The sequence below is a fragment of the Eucyclogobius newberryi genome, unplaced genomic scaffold, assembly GCF_026437365.1.
Source record: "Eucyclogobius newberryi isolate DKJ021-1_F unplaced genomic scaffold, fEucNew1.0.hap1 SCAF_14, whole genome shotgun sequence".
NCBI classification, from domain to species: domain Eukaryota; kingdom Metazoa; phylum Chordata; class Actinopteri; order Gobiiformes; family Gobiidae; genus Eucyclogobius; species Eucyclogobius newberryi.
In genome coordinates, this window is record NW_027315768.1 from 26,903,843 (window position 1) to 26,929,919 (window position 26,077).

General features: G+C 44.0%; 1 protein-coding gene across 1 annotated transcript; it reads left to right on the forward strand.

The window, feature by feature from the left end:
• The first annotated feature begins 514 nt into the window (after nt 1–514).
• Nucleotides 515–12,158, forward strand: LOC140359088 (histamine N-methyltransferase-like). Its single transcript, XM_072443962.1, has 7 exons — nt 515–553; nt 1,455–1,597; nt 1,979–2,031; nt 2,739–2,846; nt 7,363–7,493; nt 7,621–7,714; nt 11,797–12,158. Exons 2-7 carry the CDS (start codon nt 1,461–1,463, stop codon nt 12,156–12,158), a joined length of 885 nt encoding a protein of 294 aa, XP_072300063.1. The 5' UTR covers nt 515–553; nt 1,455–1,460.
• The last annotated feature ends 13,919 nt before the right edge of the window (nt 12,159–26,077 follow it).

A 26,077-nucleotide genomic window follows, 5' to 3' on the forward strand; every position in this document is an offset into this window, starting at 1 on the left:
ACGGCCTTGTTTTTGTCGTCATCATAAGAGGCTTCTGAACCGATCTTTGTCTGACCCGTCACCTAGGACCTGTTTGCCTTGGGAGACCCTACCAGGGGCTTGAAGCCCCCGACAACATGGCTCCCGGGATCATTCGGGCGCTCAAACCCCTCCACCACGTTAAGGTGTCGGTTCAAGGAGGAGTAAAAAAATACAATAAGTGAATAATCTTAAAGTCCAAAAACATTATACTCTCCAGCCAACTTCTTCTTATTTTCCAACTTAAAACTATTTACCAGGTTAAAATTAATCCTGCTATTCTCAAAATAACCTCTCTATGCATCAACTCGTTCATGAGTTAATTCATTTTTTATATAAATAATTTTAACGGCCAAATGTTTCATCTCTCGTTGTTACTTTAGTCTGGAGGGATTTGCAAGGTTGGGGTGAGTTAATAAATTGCCAAACCAACTGATGCGCCAAAACATTTCTGTTGAGCAACGTGTCCAGAGGTTTGTCCCTGGTCAGTTCTGTTTCTCCATCCGTACGCACACAAGCAGCGGCTGCACGCACGGTAAGCAGACTACGTTTTTTATTGATTTTTTTAAATTCAAATGTACAATAATATAAACAATAACATTGCAATAGGCTTAACACAGTTGCTGTTTCAAGATATACATGATATACAAGAGTTTTGGTCTTCACAGCTTTAAGGTTAGTGTAATAATTAAGGGATTTTATATAAGAGGACAAAAGGGATTCAAATACTGTACATTTCTCTTTCTGGTTTGAGAATTTTGAGCGATGAATATGGTATTTTAACAGCATTAGGATCAGGTTTAACAATTATTTTTATTTTTTTAAACAGTAATATTTTCCTCAAAAACACCAAAGAGGACATGCATTGTATCAAGTTGTAGGTTCATATCAAGCTTTCTATTCACAAACAAAGATATGTCCAAATATTCCAAAATATCTAAGTGAAAGAGCGGTCCAAAAATATATGGGTAACAGATACTTCAACACTGACAGGATGAACAAAGAGGGTCTACATTTAAGCAAAATTTTGAATAATACTCTTCACATGGAGGGCAACATCTTTAGGCATCCCTCCCAAATCTTATTGGTTACAAAGAACATGGTTTTTCATAGTTTTGGCCAGGGTGCAACTTATACTTATATTTATACTCCGGAGCACTTAATAATAAAGGGATACCATAAAGCATTTGGTTTATTAATCTCGACTGTAATTAACCAGTAAAATAATGCATGATTTTGCTTTTACAAAGGGTTTTGATTCAAACTGTCCGAGTATTGTGTTCATAATTCTATTGTATTTGATAAATTTTACCTTTATTTTACAGGCAACTTCTTGTTTACATTGTTGGCCAACCCACAGCTGTCATAGTAACGCGACTTTCAAGGACACTAACCAAGTGAACTTTGACATTGACAGTGATCTTGTTGTCGCACAGGGAACAATGGCTTCTCCTCTAAAATGCCTGGTTCAGGATGATGAGCGATACCAGAAATCCTTCCAGTTGTTTCTGGAGCGCTCTTCTGAACATCGGTGTATGAGAGACTTCATCCACAACACGCTGCCCGACGTACTGGCCAGGTAATGCCCTGTACGGAGCTTTTCTAATGGAACACAGGCACAAAGCTAAAACGTACAAAAAATAGGTGCATGCTGGTCTTGTTTTAATCTACAAAGACAGGCCTGATTATATATTGACAGCATTTCAATGGAGAACTAAGTTTACATGGTCTTTTTTCATCATATGTTTCACCTCTTATAATAACTACAAGCAAAAATGTGAATATACTGTATTTCTTAATATGTTTTATTATTAAATTTTTTCCACTTATTTCAAGTTTCATCTTAAATCACACATAATATAATTAATTTTAAGATTTAGGCTTGTATTCAAAATCTTCTGAAAATATGAATAGTCTCTGAGAAAGCTGATGATATGATGTTATTTTTGTCTTTTCTCAGCGTTGGCAAAGGGAAGTCACAGCTAAATGTCATCGGGGTTGGAAGTGGAGCAGGTAAGAGCTTGAAGCACTTGAAGCAGCACTGAAAATGTATGAATCAGTAACATTTAGTCTCCTGCAGCAGAGGGCTAAGGTGAGCTGTCTAATCTGTCACTGCTTTAATTTATAACGCTATAACAGAACAAACTGTGCCGACCTGTTGGTTCAGACGGTGCGAAGTGCGTGCAGCTTTCCTTTGTATAATATTTAACTTGAGCAGCAGAGTGGGACTTAAATGAACTCTGTTGTTTATTGTGACCCAAACCACACTCTCTGTACTGTAGGCCGGGCCTATATTACCTCAGAGAAAGTACATGAATTATTTCCCCTTTGTGCTATTATCCTTCAGTTCAGTCAAAGTCAATCCTCTAAATGTCCCTCTTATAACAGGATCTAATGTGATGTTAATGAGATGTTACACATTCTCTAATGGACAATAAAACCCATGAAATCAAGTTTAAACTCTCCTAAAGGTATTCCCTCTGCGCTCAGAGAGATTCTGCACCTGTCACATCAGCGTCTTGGTCTAATTTCCTCTTTGTTCAATGTCTCGGCTTCAATAAAACCAAGAACAAAATGACTTGTCAAAAGATTGAATCTGTTTCACCAACAAATATGGCGACATAAAGCACAGCATTATGTCTCCATAAACAGCAGGTTGGGCATTGAAAGTCATTACATTTGTCTGTGTACTGTTGAATAAGCACTTCCCTGTGATGTAGGTACGATTGACCTGGAGATGCTCTCTCAGCTGCGTCTGAAGCACCCACGGGTGCTGGTGGATAACGAGGTGGTGGAGCCCAGCAGCCAGCAGCTCCACAAATACAGAGGTGCACACTGCACTTGACACATTCATTATTCACTCTCAAGGAGGGGAACAGTCAATATTAGGAGCTGTACTTAGAAGAAATACATTATTATTATTATTATTCTTATTTGTCTAATTGTAGATGGAACGATTAGATTGATTGATTGATTGATTGATTGATTGATAGATTCTTCGCTTTCTCTGAATGCACAGGTCAATGAACATGCTCACTACTGAAATTGATTAAATAAAAGATGTTGATTCAAAAATACTGGATATGGTGAATAATGTTAAATTATTATCAGGGTACTCATATTTATGGTATTGTGGTTTAGCATACACTTGGTTACAACACATTAGCTTATTTGTGGTAAATGATGAACTAATGCACTAATAAGGCGTGTGCCAAAATATCGATATATTGTGATACTAAATTTTGTAATACAGTAACAATATACCGTGGACTGTTGTATCGATATATCGCCATGAATCCCTTTTGGTATAATTTCCTGAATTATTTTGTGAGCGCACTAGAATTGTGTTGCTTGTTTAAAGAAAAGAAACTTGTTTATGCAAAACATGTGACATTTTGATTGTTTTGATAATTAAAACGTGCGTGTTTCATTTGGAATTTGTGCAGGTCGCGGTTTCACAAAGAAAAATTTTGTTAAAATGTATTGGGTTCTTAAAAATTGTGATATATATAGTAGAATATCATGAGCAATATGTCAATTATCAAAGCAAAATGAGCTAAATCAAAGCTAACAAAGCTAAACTAAACTAAGCTAAGTTTAGTTTAGCTTTGTTAAACTAAACTAAACTAAACTAAACCACGTCATAAGGCGCTGGTACAGCTGGCAGCCCGGTGTAAACGCTCTCTCTTTTTTCTCACACTTATTGTGCTTTATCTGCTATATTTTGTAAATATTTTTTCTATTTTATTGTACGATAGGGACACGCGCTGGAATAGTTTTTAATTCGACTGTTTTTGACTTTTTTCGGCTGGATTTGAGCGTTTTTCGTCGCGTTGTTGTGATGTGAGCTAGCTCCGAGCGAGCCCACCAGCCCCCCCCCCCCCGCGCCCTCCGGCCGCTGCTAAAGTACGGCGTGTCGTCGGTACACGTTTATATACACGTTTATATAAAAGAGGAACTTCATGAACGATCGGGACACGCACTGGAATTGTTTTAAATTAACTTGTTTTGACTTTATTCGGCTGGATTGAGTGTTTTCGTCGTGTCGTCGCGATGTGTCTTGGCTCTGAGCTCCCCGGTTCTGGCCCCGCCCCCCGGCCGGCGCCGTACCGCGTTTACACAAAGGAAGAACTAATGAAACTGCGGAGAACAGTCGTCTTACCCGAAGATCGTCACGTTATCCCGGCGAACATCCTAAGGAAAACGCAACGAAGCAGACGGGCTGGACGTAAACTCCGAGAGAAGAGAGGGACAAACAGGAAGTCGGTTCCCGCCGTAGTCATGGGTAACGTGAGGTCCCTTCCAAATAAAATGACGGAAATAGCGAGCCTCATGCGGTCCCAAAGGATTTATAGGGACAGCAGCGTCTTGATTTTTACAGAGACCTGGTTAACAGCAGAAATGCCAGACTCTATTGTAGGTTTGGACAATTTTCATCTGCTGCGGGCGGACAGAACGAAAGAATGCGGAAAGAAAAGAGGAGGAGGTCTGGCGGTGTATGTGAACACGAGCTGGTCCAAACCCGAACACTGCACAGTGAAGGAGCAGCTATGTAAGAGGGATATTGAACTATTGGCTATTGGCATGAGGCCATATCATCTGCCCCGGGAGTTCTCACATATGATTTTGATTGCAGTCTATGTGGCCCCGTCTGCCAATGCTGAATATGCTTGTGAAGCACTGCTCTCCTGCACTTGTAGGCTGCAAACACAGCACCCACAGGCTCTCTTCCTCATCTCTGGTGACTTTAACCACGCTTCTCCATCTTCTGTTCTACCAACATACACCCAGTATGTTACCTGCCCAACCAGAAACAATAGAACATTGGACTTGTTTTTACCAACACCAAAGAGGCTTATTCCTCTTCCCCCCTCCCTCCCCTGGGCAGCACGGACCACAACCTTGTACATCTGAGGCCTGTGTATGAACCCATCATGCGCAGGCAGCCTGTGGTGTCCCGTGAGGTGAGGATGTGGTCTGCTGAGAGCGAGGAGGCTCTGAGGGCCTGCTTCAGCACCACTGTCTGGACTGAGCTTTACGGCCATGGGGAGGACATCAACACCATCACAGAGTGCATCACAGACTACATCAACTTCTGTTTTGAAAACATTGTTCCCTCCCGGACGGTGCGGAGTTTTCCAAACAACAAGCCGTGGATTAACCGTGAACTGAAGGCTCTGCTGAAGGAGAAGAAGAAAGCCTTCAGGTCAGGGAACAAGGAGGAGCTGAGGACTGTGCAGAAGGAGCTGAGGAGGAAGATCAGGCAGGCTGAGGCCGGCTACAAGAGGAGGATGGAGGAGCAGCTGCAGCAAAAGAACATTCAGGGGGTGTGGAGGAGCCTGAAAACCATCTCCGGCTTCAAAATCCCCCCTGCCCAGACAGAGGGAGATCTACAGTGGGTGAATGATTTAAATGCTCACTTCTTGAGATTTGATCGGTCACCCGCCCCTCCCCCTGCACAGCTGCATGCTCCCTCTTCCACAGCTGGACAATGCCCTGCATCTGTTCCTCTTTGCTTCTCTGCCCCGGAACTTCAGCTCTCCACTTCGCCTGGACTCACCCATCCCCCCAGCACACAGTCCCCCTGCCAACCACTGACTGTCACAGCAGCACAGGTGAGGAGTGGGCTGAAGAGGATTAAAGTGAGGAAGGCAGCAGGACCTGACGGCATCAGCCCCAGGCTCCTTAAGTCCTGCGCAGGTGAACTGTGTGGAGTTATGGAGCATGTCTTCAACATGAGCCTGAAGCTGAGGGTGGTACCACAGGTCTGGAAGACCTCCTGTCTGGTACCTGTGCCTAAGACACCGCGCGCCAAAGACTTCAACAGCTTCAGGCCAGTGGCTCTCACGTCCCACCTGATGAAGACACTGGAGCGGCTGGTCCTGGACCACCTCCGCTCCACCGTGAGCTCAGCCATGGACCCGCTGCAGTTTGCATATCGGCCTGGCATCGGAGTGGAGGACGCCGTCATCTCCCTGCTGCACCGCTCTCTCTCTCACCTGGAAAAGCTCTGTGAGGATCCTGTTCTTCGATCTTTCCAGCGCCTTCAACACCATCCAGCCGCTGCTCCTGAGGGACAAACTGGAGACGGCTGGTGTGGAGTATGACCTGGCAGAGTGGATCCTGGACTACCTCACAGACCAACCCCAGTTTGTGAGAGCCCGGGACTGTGTGTCTGACACTCGGACCTGCAGTGTGGGGGCGCCCCAGGGCACTGTCCTCGCGCCCTTTCTCTTCACCCTTTATACTGCAGACTTCAGACACGACACGGACAGCTGTGTCCTGCAAAAGTTCTCTGATGACTCTGCCATCATCGGACTCATCACGGACGACAATGATGCGGAGTACAGGGGACTAGAGACGGACTTTGTGGACTGGTGTCAGCGGAACCACCTCCTCATCAACGCGGGGAAGACCAAGGAGATGGTGGTGGACTTCCGTACACGCCACCCCACTGCCCCCTTACCAGTGAACATCCAGGGACGGGACATTGAGAGAGTGGACTCATACAAGTACCTGGGTGTTCATCTGAACCACAAACTGGACTGGACTCTTAACACAGACGCACTGTACAGGAAGAGCCAGAGTCGGCTCTACCTCCTGAGGAGACTCAGGTCTTTTGGAGTGACAGGGCCGCTCCTGAAGACCTTCTACGACTCTGTGGTGGCATCAGCCCTCCTGTACGGTGTGGCCTGCTGGAGCAGCAGCATCACAGAGAGTGAGAGGAAGAGGCAGGACAAAGTCATCAAGAAGTCCAGCTCCGTCCTGGGCTGCGCTCTGGACTCGGTGCAGGAGGTGGGGGACAGAAGGGTCCTGGCTAGATTCACATCTATGCTGGACCATGAGTCTCACAGGACACTCTGTCCACTCTGGAGAGCAGCTTCAGTGAGAGACTGATCCACCCTCGCGGTGTGAAGGAGAGGTTTTGTAGGTCTTTCCTTCCTGCTGCTGTCAGACTTTATAACAAACACTGTTAGTCCTGAACACTCGAAATACTGACCTAACCTAATACTGATGTGCAATTCTGTCATATTATGTGCAATTACTGTGAAATTCATGTGCAATCTATGTGCCATCGTGACACATATTCATGTGCAATTACTGTCGTGATCACACGCAATGGTATTTATTTATTTATTTATTTGTCTATGGGAGTTTTTATTTATAGGAGATCTTCTACTGAAAGTGTTTTTCAGACTTCCTATAAGTGATCTGTTCTTCTGTATCTACCTCTGTATCTACCTGCGTTGCACCAGTGAAATTTCCCCATGTGGGACAATAAAGGAATATCTTATCTTATCTTTTCTTAAACTGCATTCTTAACAGTCTGTTTGTGTGATACAGTGATGGTCGGCCAGAAACCGGATTTAGATTACATCAAGTTCACTTGGAACGAGATGACAGCCTCTGAGTTTGAGGAGCAGTGGAGACAGAAGAACATCACCAAGAAGGCTGACTTCATCCACATGATCCAGGTCCGGCCACATTTCTGACACAGGCTCGAGTCTGATAACAATGCCTCATGTCACCTCATCTCAAGCATTACATTATCTAGGATTCTTGTGAGTGCAGTCAGTTACAAGCTTGTAATGTAATCCACAGATGTTGTACTATGTGAAAGATCCTGAGGCCACCATCGACTTCTTTCAGAGCCTCCTCGACAAGAACGGAAAGCTCCTGATTATTTTAGTGTCAGGTGAGTGGAGTCGTGCTTTAAGGAAACATGCAGTCCAACCAATTTTATTCAAAGTGTGCGAATGTCGTGGCTACAGTAGAAGTAACACATTTAGATCATCTCGCTCATGAGTTATGGGTTAAATAAACAGTTATTTACTTGATTAGTTTCCAACAACACCACCCTGGATTGGTGCCAGGGACACATACACAGGTAAATGCTAGTGCAGATTAGTGACTGAGTGGACCAGAAGACTCAGATATAGCAAAAGCTCACATTTTATTACACTTAAGCTGAGCAAAATAATATGTCTGTTTGCCGTAACCCGACCGACCCGGTATAAATCTAGCCGACTGAAAAAAAATATCAGCATTTTGTCAAAATGACGCCAAATTCTTTTAATTTTTCTAATATTTCGCCGACTCACAGACGTTCTTCCCAAAAGTGCCATGTAGAATAATTTTATAGCACTGGTCAACTTATCTTTCCTCCCAAGGGACAAATAACGCAGTGAACCTAATTTCCACTCTCTTGTTGGTTTGCCTCAGCCATCGCTCATGTCGTTCTGCATCATGGTGTGGCTTCATGTTAAATTTGACCTGCGCTTTGCATTCTGGTAGGGAAACACGCCCAGCAGCGTAATCACAACAAACATGGCGGCGCCCGTGTCCCCCGCATGTTCGGCATGTTCCCCCAGCTCGCCTTCGCTACCAAATAAATTATAACGGCGTACAACAGGTCGATTGAAATATCTTAGAATTGGGAGATCTCGTCGTTTCCCGTCATTGACTGTTGAAGCCTGACCCCTGGCAGTCACTCCAAGTAAAAAAATGGCGAAGATTTGGATCTTTTTTTTGCCTTCAAAGTAAAAAAAATAAGAATTTACCTACCGACCGACCCACTTGAAAAATGTTGGGTCGGGTTACAGCAAACATACAATTTATTTGGGGCAGCCTTACGTTCAGAATAAATAACAAAACATTTGGATTTTCATGACTAAATTTCAGTAGACTACCTTCTCATTCACACATTCACACCTTTGAAACAGTTGAAACAGTTGACATGATTCACAGAATTAAAACACTAATACAGCAGCCCAGAATGTCCCCCAGGGCACTTAACCCAATTGCCCTACCAGAGGTTGTGCTGGTCCATGTAGTAGACTGGGCCCTGGTACAGTCCAACAAGGTCCTGCCGTGTGCCAGAGCCAAACTACAGTATGTTACTGTCTGTGAAGTGGAGAGAGGAGCCAGTGCGAACGTGCCTTAAACCCGATATTGGAGACAGTTTGTGGGCACTGTGTGAATGTGTGTGAGGGGTGTCACGTGTATATTTATGATATAAAATTCACTACTTCAATGCAATATTCTGGCCTTTGTGTTCACACCCGTTTGTGTTTCTGCTGTTACCGTTGCACCATTGAATCACAACCTTTAACGCAATACGGATCCAGCATCGTTGATTAGTCTTAAGCGCGTCACACGATGTTACAGGACCCGACCTGCTTCGCCCCTCAGTGGCTCTACAGGAGCAGGTAGCCGCTACACCTCACAAGGAGACTTGGATGTAAGTTTGGGGATTTTGGTCGAAGGAGAGATATCCTACAGCTACATCCTACAGCTACATCCAAGTAACCTAACGTAACTGTAGTCATACAGCACGAGTGTAACTTCGCTACTAGTACATATGACACGGACAGGCTCTGACCACAGGGCCTCAAGGCTAGCCCGCAAACACCCACATACCTATCAACGTACCATCTTCAATGCGCTGGCTCTTTACCATTTATTTTAATTCTGGCTTAAGCCATTATTTGCTTACTATACTACACAATTCTGACAGTTGCTTATCAAGCTGTTCCTCTCTCTTCTCATGCGAAGCGTCCGCTTCCTTTTCCGCCAATTTATGCAACCTTCACACCTCGTAGCCTTAAACACACGCTCACATTGCCTTCCAGCTTCTTCTTCCATGCCAGCGCCACCCATTCTCTCTTTCACCCCTCATCCCATTCATTATCACCATTACGCCGACTCATCCCAGCATACTACTCCGATCCCTTTTGACTCTGCAGTCATCCCTCCCTTAATCACTCATCCCTCCCTCAATCACTCATCTTTCCCTCAATTACCATCCACAGCCACGCTCACGGCAACCACACTCACTCCAAACCACTGTGCTAGCCACGCTTGCTTCGAGCTTGAACATTGCCAGCTGCCACGCTCACGCCAACCCACGGCGGCAATCACGCTAACGGCAACCACACAAACTCCAAACCACAGCGCCAGCCACGGTAGTTCCAAGCACGTACCTCGTCAGTAGCCTCGCTCGCCCTGACACGCGGCTGCCAGCCACACGCTCGCCTCTTCGGATTATACCCCACTATCGTTCAGGACTTTTTTGGGGGGGGTTCGACAGGCACAAGGCATTTGACAACAAGTCTTAGTAGATCAGTAAGGGATATCCTATTACGCCGCACCTTATAAGTCTCTAAACTCTGTCTATCAATCCGTCACCTGCATTGCTTATACTCAAATCACCATAATCGACCAACACCTACTCACGATTCACCGTCCCAAAATGCGACGCTCCACACCAAACTTCGATGATCGCCAATTCCTCTTCGATCTTCAGGAAACACTTAAAAAAAATCGGACTACCCTCTCATCCATCCCTCATTTCACTCATTCTCAAAAATCTCATTCAGCTCCAATTAAGTTCCCTCATTCATCGCTCACATTGACCTTATCACTATCCCCAGCTCGTCAACTCGTATATCCATGCAAATATTCGCTCTCCCCAAACTTTCTCCGCTCCGGAGCAAGGCGACTCCATCAGGTAATCCAGTTTTAACGATTGCTCGCCCAAACCTGAATCAATCACTCTCGCACCTTATCACACCCACGTACTCCCATCGATGACCCACAAATGCTAAAACTCCATTCAAATGCCCCAGTATTAATTATTGTCTCCAATAACGGACAGTTTTAAGATTGCATTAAATTTGGACAGACCATGCTTACCAATCTTAATATGGATGAGGCGCCGGGAGGAATCCCGACGCCCAAGAAGCCTGCACTTAACGTTACGCACTACAAACAGTGCTAAATTAGAACGCTTTAAAAGAAAATAAACTCAAAAGAAGCGACCAGACTAATTAACACACTGGTACAATTGCTGGCTTTAAGCTTAAACTTTGGGTTGTTTTAGGCCGATCATAATAAATGTTGTGGTGCTCGTGCCACTTGCACTGCTCCTAGATGGCGAGTGACATCAGAGACGAGAAGGGGCCAGCACAGGTGAGGGAACCTCCTTTTAAAGGCTCAGGTCACAGGCCATAGGCTGCCAGTGGATATTAGGGCCTGCTGCCACACAAAGAATGTAATGTCTTCAGCGCACTATGCAGTTCTTCAAACATTCATCATCTTTTCCTTGTGTAATATAGAATCTAAGTAAATTGTGTAATAAACCTGAGGTAACAGATTTCCCCTCTGTGAAAAAGGGAGCGAGTTTAAATTATAAGCTGCCATCGTAAATTGTTCCAAGTTGCACAAACCTTTTTGAACATGTCAGTGTGTTTATATCAGAGTGTTCCATTGTAGAAAAAGATTCAGTTCTAGTTATCTGGACTTTGTTTTTTCAGGAAAAAACTGAACATTTCGACTCTCATCCAAGGGTCATTCTCAATCTGCGAATCAAGACCAGGAGAGAGAGAGTGAGCCAGGTAACAATAGGAGGCTGATAGCCCATTAAAAGACTGATAGTAAACAAAGGGGTTAGTTTGATAGAAAACAGAGGTTTTGCTTCTGGTGAAACCAAAAACACCCTGTATCAGGAGGTCCCGTCCGGTGAGAATGACGCTCGGATGAGGATTGAAACGTTTTGTTTTTTCCTCATTACTTATGATGGTGCAGCTTCCACACACGGCTGCTCTGCGTGCCGTCAGAGCCAGATCTTACTCTACATCACACTCCAGCTTCACGCCACAACATCAGTGTGGCAACTCCTGAGAACACAAGACCAGGGCAAGATTAGATTGTACATTTCAGTAAAAGTGAACACCACAAAACATCAAATGCCTGATCTCTTTGTGTGTTCCGTTTCAGGTGAGAGTGGCTGGGGAAAACTGGGGGAAACCTTCAGCAGTCAGCTTTGTAACACGGAGATCAATCAGTATGTGACCACCGGAGACATCAAGAGGCTTCTGGACCACCGCAGAGTCCCCTATAAGAGCTACGAGCTGCCGTCACATTGGGACATCACTGAATGTTTCACCGATGGAGACGAGACCGGAGAGCTGATGCTGGACTTCCTCACTCAAGTTGTGGACTTCAGTAACACGGCCCCGCCTGAGCTCAGACAGGGGGTCCTGAAGCTGCTGCGAGACCCCCAGTGCAGTGTGGAGAAAGAGGGGAGAGTGATGTTCAATAGTAACATGGGTGTCATAGTTCTGGACGCACTCGGTTAAAAAGGCCTCACTGTGTGTGTGGCACTAGATCTGTTTGGATCACAAACACAAATGTCAAATGTAATTGAACTTAACAATTAATTATTTCTTATTGTTTCTCATTTTTTTTTAAAGTATACACATTTAAATAGTTTTAACCAATTTCTGTTATTGTGATTTCATTGTCTAGTTTTCTGATCAGCAAACCAATGTAACTTACTCAAAAATAACAATGTCTAAGTAGATTTTCATGGAATAACTGGGGCTTTTGTCTCCGCTAAACTCTAAAGTCCATCCCAGCACTGACTCTTGAGTTGTGACAGTTCTCTCACGTTCACATCTACTTCCTGAAGAAGCTGCTGCACTGACGGGCATTTACTCTGATATTATTGTGATGATATTGTGATGTATGTGTCCTTATGCATCTATAAACTGCCTTGAACACAGAACATTTGAACGTGCTTCTGTTTTGTTATTTTCCAGCACCTTCAGACTTTCTTCTTTCTATAATCTATTTGGATTATTATTTTCCCTTATTTTGTCAGAATGATCTGAACTCCAGCTACTCTTATTGTCACCTTCAGTTGAAATACTCTGTAAGGTATTTTCATTTTGTTTCTGTTTCTTGTGAGGTCAAAGCATTAATTTATCTTATTTCTAATTTGCTGGAGAACTTGAGGATCACTCTTCTGGGCATGATTTACTTCCAGTTGTTTTAGTTTTTCTTGCAGATCATTTCATTTCCATTTGTTTCTTTTGGCCGGGGGAATGGCTATAATTTTCCTCTTTAAACTTCTTTTGCAGCAGAGGATGGATGGGAAATTTCACCATTTTCCTCCAGATACATCTTTCTGTCGTTGCTAATTTTTTTCTTAAACAGAGGCTCAGTGTGTTTATTTTATTTCCTCCAAGTCTACAGTAATGTAGAAAGGAGCGTGGTCTCTCTATCGTGGTTATATCTGTCTCAGTGATATTAGATCTTTTTAACCAGTTGAAAGCTTTTTATGGAGCTTTTAGGACACGCTGCGAGCAGGGAGTTACAGTAGTCTAATCTAGTCATTACAAATGCATGGATAAGTCTATCCTGGAGTAGATTAATAATCATATTTTCAATGACGTTGTATACCAGGAATGTCAAACTAATTTCGGGGCGATGGCGGGTCAATAATAACAATAAAAAAATATTTTAAAATGAATATAGCCTTCAATTCAATTCAATTAATTTTTATAACGCCCAAAATCACAACAACAGTTGCCTCTGAGGGCGACAGTGAAAAATTAATCAAGCAATGTCTGTGGTGGCGAGGGACGATGTCCCAGGGTCCTCTGTCCTTAGACTCTCCTTCTCGGCCAGGAAAAACTACAAAAAAAAACCTCTTTGGGAAAAAAGCGTAGAAACCTGGAGGAGTTCCAGTGAAGGAGAGATCCGACTCTCACAGACGGACAGACGGACACGAGGAGACTGGAGCTGGACCCACTCTTCAGGCAGATGAGGGACCGTCTGAGTCGAGCTGGACCCACTCTTCAGGCAGAAGAGGGACCGACTGAGGCGAGCTGGACCCACTCTTCAGGCAGATGAGGGACCGACTGAGTCGAACTGGACCCACTCTTCAGGCAGATGAGGGACCGTCGGAGGCGAGCTGGACCCACTCTTCAGGCGGATGAGGGACCGTCGGAGGCGAGCTGGACCCACTCGTCAGGCAGATGAGGGACCATCAGAGTCGAGCTGGACCCACTCTTCAGGCGGATGAGGGATCGTCTGAGTCGAGCTGGACCCACTCCTCAGGCGGATGAGGGATCGTCTGAGTCGAGCTGGACCCACTCCTCAGGCGGATGAGGGACCGTCTGAGTCGAGCTGGACCCACTCTTCAGGCAGATGAGGGACCGTCTGAGTCGAGCAGGACCCACTCTTCAGGCGGATGAGGGACCGTCTGAGTCGAGCTGGACCCACTCTTCAGGCAGATGAGGGACCGACTGAGTCGAGCTGGAGCCACTCTTCAGGCAGATGAGGGACCGTCTGAGTCGAGCTGGACCCACTCCTCAGGCAGATGAGGGACCGTCCACACAGGGCAGGGACCACTTCACCAGGAGAGGGGCATCTGGGTCCACAGGTCCTCAGGAGTGAGAGAAAGAAAAAGAAGGCGGTGAACAGTTTGCAAGTGGAATCAAAAAATAAATATTGTTTGATAGCATAAGTAGTCAGAAGAAGAGGATAGTGCTCAAGCTGTCATACTTCTCCCAGCATAGTTACTGCTAGGGCAGCGTAGCTAAAGCTGTGGGTTTATATTTCTGTTCCTAACTGGTCTGACTATAAGCGATTTCGAAGAGGAACGTTTTAAGCCTGGACTTAAATGAAGAGACTGTGTCAGCATATTTAACATGGGTCGGAGCTGATTCCATAACACAGGAGCTTGGTAGCTACACGCTCTACCGCCTACAGTACTTTTAGAGACTCTTGGGACCACCAGAAGGCTCTACCTCCTACAGTACTTTTAGAGACTCTTGGGACCACCAGAAGGCCGGCATTCTGAGAGCGAAGAGCTCTGTTTGGATGATATGGTTCTATAGCATCTTTGAGGTAGGATGAGGCCATGTCATTTATTGCTTTGTAGGTCAGGAGTAGAATTTTAAATTTGATTCTAAACTGGACAGGAGCCCGTGAAGAGACTCCAGCACCGGCGTAATGTGCTCTCTTCTTTTTGTTCCTGTTAGTAATCTTGCTGCTGCATTTTGAACCAGTTGAAAGCTTTTCATGGAGCTTTTAGGACACGCTGCGAGCAGGAGTTACAGTAGTCTAATCTAGTCGTTACAAATGCATGGATAAGTTTTTCAGCATCGCTTTTAGGCAGGATTCTTCTGATTTTGGCTCTTGTTGTGCAAATGGAAATAGGCTGTTTTACAAGCTTGATTTATATGTGCTTTAAATGAGAGCTCCTGGTTAAATAAGACTCCGAGGTTTCTTACAGTAGAACTAGAGGCTCCACTGACATTGTCCAGTGTGACTATCTGCTCAGATAGAGCGTCTCGTAGATACTTAGGGCCAAGCACAATGACCTCGGTTTTTTCAGGGTTAAGAAGCAGGTAGTTAAGTGTCATCCAGGTTTTTCTCTCCTTCACACAAGCACTAAGTCTGTCTACTTGATCGCTCTGATCAGGTTTCATTGATAAATACAGCTGAGTGTCATCTGCAGAGCAGTGGAAGTTAATGCCATGTGACCTGATAACGTTGCCTAATGGCAGCATATAAAGAGTAAACAGAATTGGACCGAGTACTGACCCCTGTGGCACACCATAAATTACTTTAGAGCATGGTGAGGAGCTCTGGTTTACATGAACAAATTGGTACCTATCAGATAAATAGTTCTTTGTGGACACTGTTGCACAAATCCACAGCAGGTGAAAGACTTTTGAGTCCATATTCATGTATCAGCAGCAGGAACAGGAACTGATATGATTTCTCACAGTGTCCAGCTCTTCAGTCACATTAGTGTGGACACAGTCAGAGCTTAATATTAATCACAGGTTCCTAACTAAAAAAAAATAGAGTACTGTAAGTTACAATAGTATTTATAGTATTTTTTCACTCTCTGAATACTGATCTGTGTTTTTACCTGTGGCTCCAGGTTTGCACTGGTTTGGATGCTTTCCTCACAGAGCAGAACAGCTGAAATGATTTCCTTTGCTCTCTTCTCTTTTATGTCTTAAACCAGGGGTCTCAAACTCAACCTACCTGGGGGCCGCTGGAAGTGGAGTGAACAGTTCTTCGGAACTTACTCTTACTTCCTCCTACTCCTTGCTGCCAGAGACTTGGCAGAGCTTCTTCTTACACAGTTGAGTCACATTTGGCTTGAGAGCGGAAGCAACTGAGATCCTCAGAATGGCTTGAAGATGCTCATTTGTAAGTTTGGACCTAAACTTTGACTTATTGAAGTTCATTGTGGAGAAGAGATTTTCACATGTGTAGAAAGCGAGGGTAAGGCCTCCACTCGTATGTGGCTATTTACGTCAGTATACAAGGACTGTGTCCTTGTATACTGATGTAAATAGCCACATAGTTTGTATATCGATCAGAAGACAAGTTTGTTCAATTTTAAGCATAATTTATTTTTACATTTAGCTAGTTTTGTAGATTGGATAGTTTAAAATGTTCTTGGTTCCTTTATAGAGTTCATATCAAAAATAAATATAACGATGAAATGCGTTCAATCATTAACATATTTCAACAAGAAACGGTCTGGATCCCACCCGGTAGCAGGGAGCAGCACTTGTTTGCAAGATAAAACAGGGTAAATCAAAAAGGCAGCGGTGGTTGAGCTGGACACCTAATGGGCTCTGACACCTTCACCTATGAACAAATATGTTATTTTAAAAACACAGACAGACACATCAACTTAATGCTCACTACAGCCCATCACAAGAAACATACCCCTTTGAGGGCACGCCGTACAGGGGCTTTAAACTAGGCTTGGAATGACCCATAGCTTCAGAGGATCACCGGACACACACACACACGGTCTACAGTGAAGACACACCCAGTTGCGCGATGAGGTGCTGCCCGGACAGCGGCACAACAAAAGAGCGTCTGACAAGGGCCTTGTTACGTGTTAAAGTTGAATGCATTGTACTATTCATACCTGCTACATGGAGTAGACGCATGAACCACACACACCGAGCGACCAGCACCCGGAAGTACAGACAGCCAGAGGATGAACAACAACAAAGAGCTTCTTTTTATAGTTTAGGTTCTGGCGCACCCACAGTGGGGGCAGAACAGACGCACACATCCACACAGCTACACATGGATAGGTGCAGCCAAAAAGGCATATGATCCGCTTGAACATCCTGGAAAGCTCAGGGAAGGAGGGGAGGGGGGGCAATTCTCTCAAAAAATGTCCAAGCTGTTTTTCCACTCATCTCCCTGAACTTGGCTTTGAGTTCAGAATTGCACTGCAGGTCAATTATCTCCATCTGAAGCACAGGGGGGGCTTCTTCCACCTCAAGTGACTGTGTGTGTCATGAAGTCTGCAAACCTGTGATCAAAAAACACCAAAGAGGACATGCATTGTATCAAGTTGTAGGTTTATATCAAGTTTTCTATTCACAAACGAAGATATGTCATTCCAAAATATCTTAGTAAAGACAGTGCCAAAATATATGGGTGACAGATTCTTCGACACTGACAGGATGAACAAAGATGGTCTACGTTTAAGCGAGATTTTGAAATAATACTGTTCACAGGGTCTAACATCTATGCAAATTTTTTAGGCATTCCTCCCAAATCTTATTGGTTACAAAGAATTTCTTCTGCAAAAGCCAAGCACGGTTCCAATCAATGTCATTAAAAGAATTATTCCAGACAAAAACAGAGGCTGCTTTACTCGTGGACTCTCTAGTAATAAGTTTCCTCATACATTTGTTATTGGTCTTAAAACTTAAAAAAGGATAAGAGTTACCAATAAACAACTCTTGAGATGAGACTACGGGGTTAAAGATGGGCCGCAACGTCTGTTAATAAGTGGAATACAGCTTTCATTTTTTCACAATGAAGTCTAGACGGTTAGTTTTAACCAATGACAAAAAAAATTCACAAGTTCATTCTGCCAAACCCGAGAACGCGTCATAGCAACCTCCTTGGTAACCGAATGCTTCAACCGCGGATGCAAATTCAGTGATTTTTTTTCTAGTTATTTATCATGTTTCTGATTGCACGTCTCTATTTTCCTGTTGTTCTTGAACTTTGTGTGCGTTACTTTGTCCCCATTGTGGGACAAATAAAAGCTCTCTTTTATTCTCTTATTAATAAATGGATACCATTCGGTTTATTAATCTAGACTGTAATTAACCAGTAAAATAATGCATAATTTTGCTATAACAAAGTGTTTTGATTCAAACTGTCTGAGGATTGTGTTCATAATTCTATTGTATTTTATTTATTTGACCTTTGAGCACATTTCGCCTATTTTAGCATCACTCCACTGGCTGCCCGTCCATTTTAGGATTCATTTTAAAACTCTTTTATTAACGTTTGAAGCCTTAAATGGTCTTGCCCCTCCTTACCTCTCCGAGCTGCTACACCCCTACACTCCCAGCCGTTCCCTCAGGTCAGCTGACCAGCTACTCCTGGCAGTGCCACGGGCTAAAGGTCAGAGGTGAACGAGCCTTTGCAGTGGCAGCTCCAAAACTGTGGAACAAACTGCCACTCCTCATAAGAAAAGCCTCCTCACTGCCTCTTTTTAAATCGCTTCTAAAAACCCATCTGTTTTCTCTGGCTTTTAACACCATGTAGTGTGTTGATTGTATGTTTTATATGTGTTGGGAGGCAGCACCTTTTATTTATTTTATTTTGTTTATTTTTATTCCATTGTTTGTTTGATTTAATTTTCTATTTGATTTTGTTTTTATATCTTATTTTATTACTTTTATCCTATTTATGCCTCTGTAGTCTTTTACCTGCTGTGAAGCACTTTGGAACCCTCTGGTTGTGTAAATCGTGCTATATAAATAAAATGGATTGGATTGGATTTATTTTACAGGCAATCAGCAACAACTTCTTTACATTGTTGGCCAACCCACAGCTGTCATAGTAACGCGACTTTCAAGGACACTAACCAAGTGAACTTTGACATTGACAGTGATCTTGTTGTCGCACAGGGAACAATGGCTTCTCCTCTAAAATGCCTGGTTCAGGATGATGAGCGATACCAGAAATCCTTCCAGTTGTTTCTGGAGCGCTCTTCTGAACATCGGTGTATGAGAGACTTCATCCACAACACGCTGCCCGACGTACTGGCCAGGTAATGCCCTGTACGGAGCTTTTCTAATGGAACACAGGCACAAAGCTAAAACGTGCAAAAAAAAGGTGCATGCTGGTCTTGTTTTAATCTACAAAGACAGGCCTGATTATATATTGACAGCATTTCAATGGAGAACTAAGTTTACATGGTCTTTTTTCATCATATGTTTCACCTCTTACAAAAACTATTATTATTTTTATTTTTTTTAATTTATTGTGGTTTGGTCAAAAACAAAAGGCGCTCAACATTTAAGCACAAAACAAGATCAGAGATACATTTATGTTATTTGACCAGGTGTAGCAGAAGCAAAGGCTTATTGTGCCGACCCTTCTCTCAAACTCTCAACATTGGTGGACATTTTATAGTTCATAAGCCACAGTTCATCAACAAAAACAGCACCACATAACACTGGACAGTCTGCTCACAAGTATCCTCCACCAGCATTCGTAGTTTTATAACAACAAAACTGCATTTTTATTATGTTAAATATTTTTCTATGATTATTTTCTTAAAGATACTTTTAAACTGAAATAAAGAAGTGGCATTTTTTAATTCATCGCAACAATTGTTCCATAATTTAACTCCTTTACAGACAAACAATGTTCCCTCAGCGTGGTTCTCACATAAGGTCTGTCAAACATACACGCTCCCCTTAAATTATATTTACTTTCCCTCTGGGTAAACTTTATCATCAATGGTTTAGGGATTTGATTACATTTAACGAAATACATAAATTTAGCAGTATATAGGTCTACCAAATCATAAAACTTTAAAAGCTTAGATTGAATGAAAAAAGGGTGACTCGGCGAGTTATAAGATGCATGATTGATCAGTCTAATGGCCTTTTTTTGTAGTATGAAAATTGGTTTGGTTCTAGTTTTGTTTGTATTTCCCCAGATCTCAAAACCATATGTTAAATATGGTGTAATGAGAGAACAGTAAAGTAAATATAAAGCATTTTTGTTCAAAATATCCTGCAATTTGTATTAAATTGCAGTGTGAATATACTATATTTCTAAAGATGTTTTATTATTTCATTTTTTCTACTTATTTTACATGGAACATTGTAACTATGAAGGCTTTTTTCCCAAATTGTATTTTTTCCACTTTAATTTAATTTAATGGATCTTACAGAAGGATTTGTTGATATCTAATTCCAACCCTTGTTTAACCCTAATTTGAAATAATATTTCCAAAGTCCCTTTTGTATTTTTGGGGGGTCTATGTATTTATTATTTATTATTTATTCATACACACATTAGATAATGAAAAACCTATAATACACCTCTTCTTACATTTATGTATAAACTACTAAGAAGTTTCAAATTGACAAAGTTTCACCTTAAATCACACATAATATAATTAATTTTAAGATTTAGGCTTGTATTCAAAATCTTCTGAAAATATGAATAGTCTCTGAGAAAGCTGATGATATGATGTTATTTTTGTCTTTTCTCAGCGTTGGCAAAGGGAAGTCACAGCTAAATGTCATCGGGGTTGGAAGTGGAGCAGGTAAGAGCTTGAAGCACTTGAAGCAGCACTGAAAATGTATGAATCAGTAACATTTAGTCTCCTGCAGCAGAGGGCTAAGGTGAGCTGTCTAATCTGTCACTGCTTTAATTTATAACGCTATAACAGAACAAACTGTGCCGACCTGTTGGTTCAGACGGTGCGAAGTGCGTGCAGCTTTCCTTTGTATAATATTTAACTTGAGCAGCAGAGTGGGACTTAAATGAACTCTGTTGTTTATTGTGACCCAAACCACACTCTCTGTACTGTAGGCCGGGCCTATATTACCTCAGAGAAAGTACATGAATTATTTCCCCTTTGTGCTATTATCCTTCAGTTCAGTCAAAGTCAATCCTCTAAATGTCCCTCTTATAACAGGATCTAATGTGATGTTAATGAGATGTTACACATTCTCTAATGGACAATAAAACCCATGAAATCAAGTTTAAACTCTCCTAAAGGTATTCCCTCTGCGCTCAGAGAGACTCTGCACCTGTCACATCAGCGTCTTGGTCTAATTTCCTCTTTGTTCAATGTCTCGGCTTCAATAAAACCAAGAACAAAATGACTTGTCAAAAGATTGAATCTGTTTCACCAACAAATATGGCGACATAAAGCACAGCATTATGTCTCCATAAACAGCAGGTTGGGCATTGAAAGTCATTACATTTGTCTGTGTACTGTTGAATAAGCACTTCCCTGTGATGTAGGTACGATTGACCTGGAGATGCTCTCTCAGCTGCGTCTGAAGCACCCACGGGTGCTGGTGGATAACGAGGTGGTGGAGCCCAGCAGCCAGCAGCTCCACAAATACAGAGGTGCACACTGCACTTGACACATTCATTATTCACTCTCAAGGAGGGGAAAAGTCAATATTAGGAGCTGTACTTAGAAGAAATACATTATTATTATTATCATTATTTGTCTAATTGTAGATATAACAATTAGATAGATCGATGGATAGATAGATAGATAGATAGATTCTTCACTGTTTATTCAAAAATATCCATCCATCTTCCGCTTATCCGGGGCGGGGTTGCGGTGGGCAGAAGTGCAAGCAGGGACTCCCAGACTTCCTGCTCCCCAAACACTCCTGAGGTCAGCCGAGAGACATAGTCCCTCCAGCGTGTCCTGGGTCTTCCACGAGGCCTCTTCATGCCTGAAACATCTCCCCAGGGAGGTGCCCAGGAGGCATCCGGAACAGCAGAGGCATCCGGAACACCGAGCTCCTCCCATGTGACTGAGCTCCTCCCCCTATCTCTAAGGGAGCACCCAGCCACCCGGCGTAGGAAACTCATCGGAAGAAACTCATCCTCACTGCAGCCGCTGCACCGATCCGTCTGTCAATCTCACGCTCCATCCTTCCCTCACTCGTGAACAAGACCCCGAGATACTTGAACTCCTCCACTTGGGGCAAGGACACCCCACCCACCTGGAGAGGGCAAGCCACCTTTTTCCAGTTGAGAACCATGGCCGCCCCAGTTATTCAAAAACATATGGTGAATAATGTTATATCATGATCAAGGTACTCATATTTATGTTATTGTGGTTTAATATACATTTGGTGAGAGCACATTAGCTTCAATTCAATTAAATTTATTTTGTAATGCCTAAAATCACAACAGCAGCTGCCTCGGAGGGCGACTTGTGAAGGACCCTGTGATTTTCCGCACTAAGATAAGAGAAGATAATCCTTTAATATCCACACAAGGGGAAATTTCGCTGTTACAACGCAGTAGAACAGGAGGAAAGGACAGATTATAGGAAGTTTTAAAAAAACACACTCTTAATAGAACTCTTATGAACAAAAACAAAAAACTCTTATTAAAAAAAACTCCTCTCCTATCTTAATAGGGAATGGAGGGGGGAAATAAAATAAAATAGATACAAATAAAAAGATAAAGATAAAAATAAGATAATAAAATGATGATGATAGAATAAATTAGAAAATAAATAAAGTAAAAATAGCTAGCACAAGACTAGGTAATACTATTAGAAGGTAAGTAAATAGAATAAAAACAAAATAGAACACTTTTATTTACAGGTATTGCACATGGTTAATTCAGTATAGCACATGAATATGATGGTATTGCACATGGTTACATCAGTATTGCACATGTTCAAGGCTAGCAGTGTTTGTTATAAAGTCTGACAGCAGCAGGAAGGAAAGACCTGCGAAACCAGAGTGAAACCAGTGAATCAGTCTCTCACTGAAGCTGCTCTCCAGAGTGGACAGAGTGTCCTGCAGGGGGTGACACTCATGGTCCAGCATAGATGTGAATCTTGCCAGGACCCTTCTGTCCCCCACCTCCTGCACCGAGTCCAGAGCGCAGCTCAGGACGTAGCTGGACTTCTTGATGACTCTGTCCAGCCTCTTCCTCTCCCTCTCTGTGATGCTGCTGCTCCAGCAGGCCACACCTACAGGAGCTGATGCCACCACAGAGTCGTAGAAGGTCTTCAGGAGTGGCCCCGTCACTCCAAAAGACCTGAGTCTCCTCAGGAGGTAGAGCCGACTCTGGCTCTTCCTGTACAGTGCGTCTGTGTTATGAGTCCAGTCCAGTTTGTGGTTCAGATGAACACCCAGGTACTTGTATGAGTCCACTCTCTCAATGTCCCGTCCCTGGATGTTCACTGGTAAGGGGGCAGTGGGGTGGCGTGTACGGAAGTCCACCACCATCTCCTTGGTCTTCCCCGCGTTGTTGATGAGGAGGTGGTTCCGCTGACACCAGTCCACAAAGTCCGTCTCTAGTCCCCTGTACTCCGCGTCATCGTCGTCCGTGATGAGTCCGATGATGGCAGAGTCATCAGAGAACTTCTGCAGGACACAGCTGTCCGTGTCGTGTCTGAAGTCTGCAGTGTAAAGGGTGAAGAGAAAGGGCGCGAGGACAGTGCCCTGGGGCGCCCCCACACTGCAGGTCCGAGTGTCAGACACACAGTCCCGGGCTCTCACAAACTGGGGTCGGTCTGTGAGGTAGTCCAGGATCCACTCTGCCAGGTCATACTCCACACCAGCCGTCTCCAGCTTGTCCCTCAGGAGCAGCGGCTGGATGGTGTTGAAGGCGCTGGAAAGATCGAAGAACAGGATCCTCACAGAGCTGCCAGGCTTTTCCAGGTGAGAGAGAGAGCAGGGAGATGACGGCGTCCTCCACTCCGATGCCAGGCCTAACCACAAGACTGTAATGCTTTGTCTTCTAGGCCAGTTTAAAACATACTCTGTCCACTGAACCTTTATTTCACAAAATAATCCCAAACTCTAATCTAAATCACACCAAACAAATGTTTTTTTTTAATTTATTGTATTTCTTTATTTAAAAGGGACTTCTAATGTTCAGGAAACAACATTCTTAACAGTCTGTTTGTGTGATACAGTGATGGTCGGCCAGAAACCGGATTTAGATTACATCAAGTTCACCTGGAACGAGATGACAGCCTCTGAGTTTGAGGAGCAGTGGAGACAGAAGAACATCACCAAGAAGGCTGACTTCATCCACATGATCCAGGTCAGGCCACATTTCTGACACAGGCTCGAGTCTGATAACAATGCCTCATGTCACCTCATCTCATCGTTATCTAGACATTATCTAGGATTCTTGTGAGTGCAGTCAGTTACAAGCTTGTAATGTAATCCACAGATGTTGTACTATGTGAAAGATCCTGAGGCCACCATCGACTTCTTTCAGAGCCTCCTCGACAGGAACGGAAAGCTCCTGATTATTTCAGTGACAGGTGAGTGGAGTCGTGCTTTAAGGAAACATGCAGTCCAACCAATTTTATTCAAAGTGTGCGAATGTCGTGGCTACAGTAGAAGTAACACATTTAGATCATCTCGCTCATGAGTTATGGGTTAAATAAACAGTTATTTACTTGATTAGTTTCCAACAACACCACCCTGGATTGGTGCCAGGGACACATACACAGGTAAATGCTAGTGCAGATTAGTGACTGAGTGGACCAGAAGACTCAGATATAGCAAAAGCTCACATTTTATTACAGGATAACAAAACATTTGGATTTTCATCCATCCATCTTCTTCCGCTTTATCCAGGGCTGGATCGCGGGGCAGCAGTCTAAGTAGGGACTCCCAGACTTCCTTCTCCCCAGACACTTTCTCCAACTCCTCCGATGGGATCCCGAGGTGTTCCCAGGCCAGCCGAGAGACATAGTCCCTCCAGCGTGTCCTGGGTCTTCCCCGGGGTCATTACCCAAAGCTCTTGACCAAAGGTGAGGGTAGGAACGTAGATTGACCGGTAAATCGAGAGCTTTGCCTTTCGACTCAGCTCCTTCTTTACCACAACAGTATGATGCAGCGACTGCATCACTGCAGCCGCTGCACCGATCCGCCTGTCAATCTCACGCTCCATCCTTCCCTCACTCGTGAAGACCCCGAGATACTTGGGGCAAGTTTTTCCGGTTGAGAACCATGGCCTCGGATTTGGAGGTGCCGATTCTCATCCCAGCCGCTTCACACTCGGCTGCAAACCGTCCCAGTGCAAGGTCCGGGTTTGATGGAGCCATCATCCTGTGGTCCCCCAAACTGGACACCCTCCGGCCCCTGACTGCGCCTAGAAATTCTGTCCATAGAAATTATGAACAGAACCGGTGACAAAGGGCAGCCCTGGCGGAGTCCAACATGCACTGGGAACAGGTCTGACTTACTGCCGGCAATGCGAACATAGCTCCTGCTCCGGTCATACAGGGACCGGACAGCCCTGAGCAAAGGGCCCTGGACCCCGTACTCCCGGAGCACCCCCCAAAGGACACCCCGAGGGACACGGTCAAAAGCCTTCTCCAGATCCACAAAGCACATGTGGACTGGTAGGGCAAACTCCCATGAACCCTCGAGCACCCGATGGAGGGTATAGAGCTGGTCCAGTGTTCCACGACCGGGACGAAAACCACTCTGCTCCTCCTGAATCCGAGGTTCGACTATCGGTCGGATTCTCCTCCCCAGTACCCTGGAATAGACCTCACCAGGGAGGCTGAGGAGTGTGATCCCTCTGTAGTTGGAACACACCCTCCGGGCCCCTGCCAGTCCAGAGGCACCGTCCCCGACCGCCACGCGATGTTGCAGAGACGTGTCAACCAAGACAGTCCTACAACATCCAGATACTTTAGGTACTCAGGGCGGATCTCATCCTCCCCTGGAGCCCTGCCAATGAGGAGTTTGCGAACAACCTCAGTGACTTCAGCTTGGGTGATGGACGAGCCAGCCTCTGAGTCCCCGGTCTCTACTTCCTCTTCAGAAGACGCAATGGTAGAATTAAGGAGATCCTCAAAGTATTCCTTCCACCGTTTTTTCATGAAAAAACTGAACATTTCGACTCTCATCCAAGGGTCATTCTCAATCTGCGAATCAAGACCAGGAGAGAGAGAGTGAGCCAGGTAACAATAGGAGGCTGATAGCCCATTAAAAGATTGATAGTAAACAAAGGGGCTAGTTTGATAGAAAGCAAAGAGGTTTTGTTTCTGGTGAAACCAAAAACACCCTGTATCAGGAGGTCCCGTCCGGTGAGAATGACGCTCGGATGAGGATCGAAGCGTTTAGTTTTTTCCTCATTACTTATGATGGTGCAGCTTCCACACACGGCTGCTCTGCGTGCTGTCAGAGCCAGATCTTACTCTACATCACACTCCAGC

Excerpts from the sequence above, each read along its gene's own strand:
- LOC140359088 (XM_072443962.1), top strand. The coding sequence starts at position 1,461 with ATGGCTTCTCCTCTAAAATGCCTGGTTCAGGATGATGAGCGATACCAG. Across the intron at positions 7,494-7,620 it reads ACTTCATCCACATGATCCAG|ATGTTGTACTATGTGAAAGA; the intron begins GTCCGGCCACAT and ends TGTAATCCACAG. Across the intron at positions 7,715-11,796 it reads CCTGATTATTTTAGTGTCAG|GTGAGAGTGGCTGGGGAAAA; the intron begins GTGAGTGGAGTC and ends GTTCCGTTTCAG.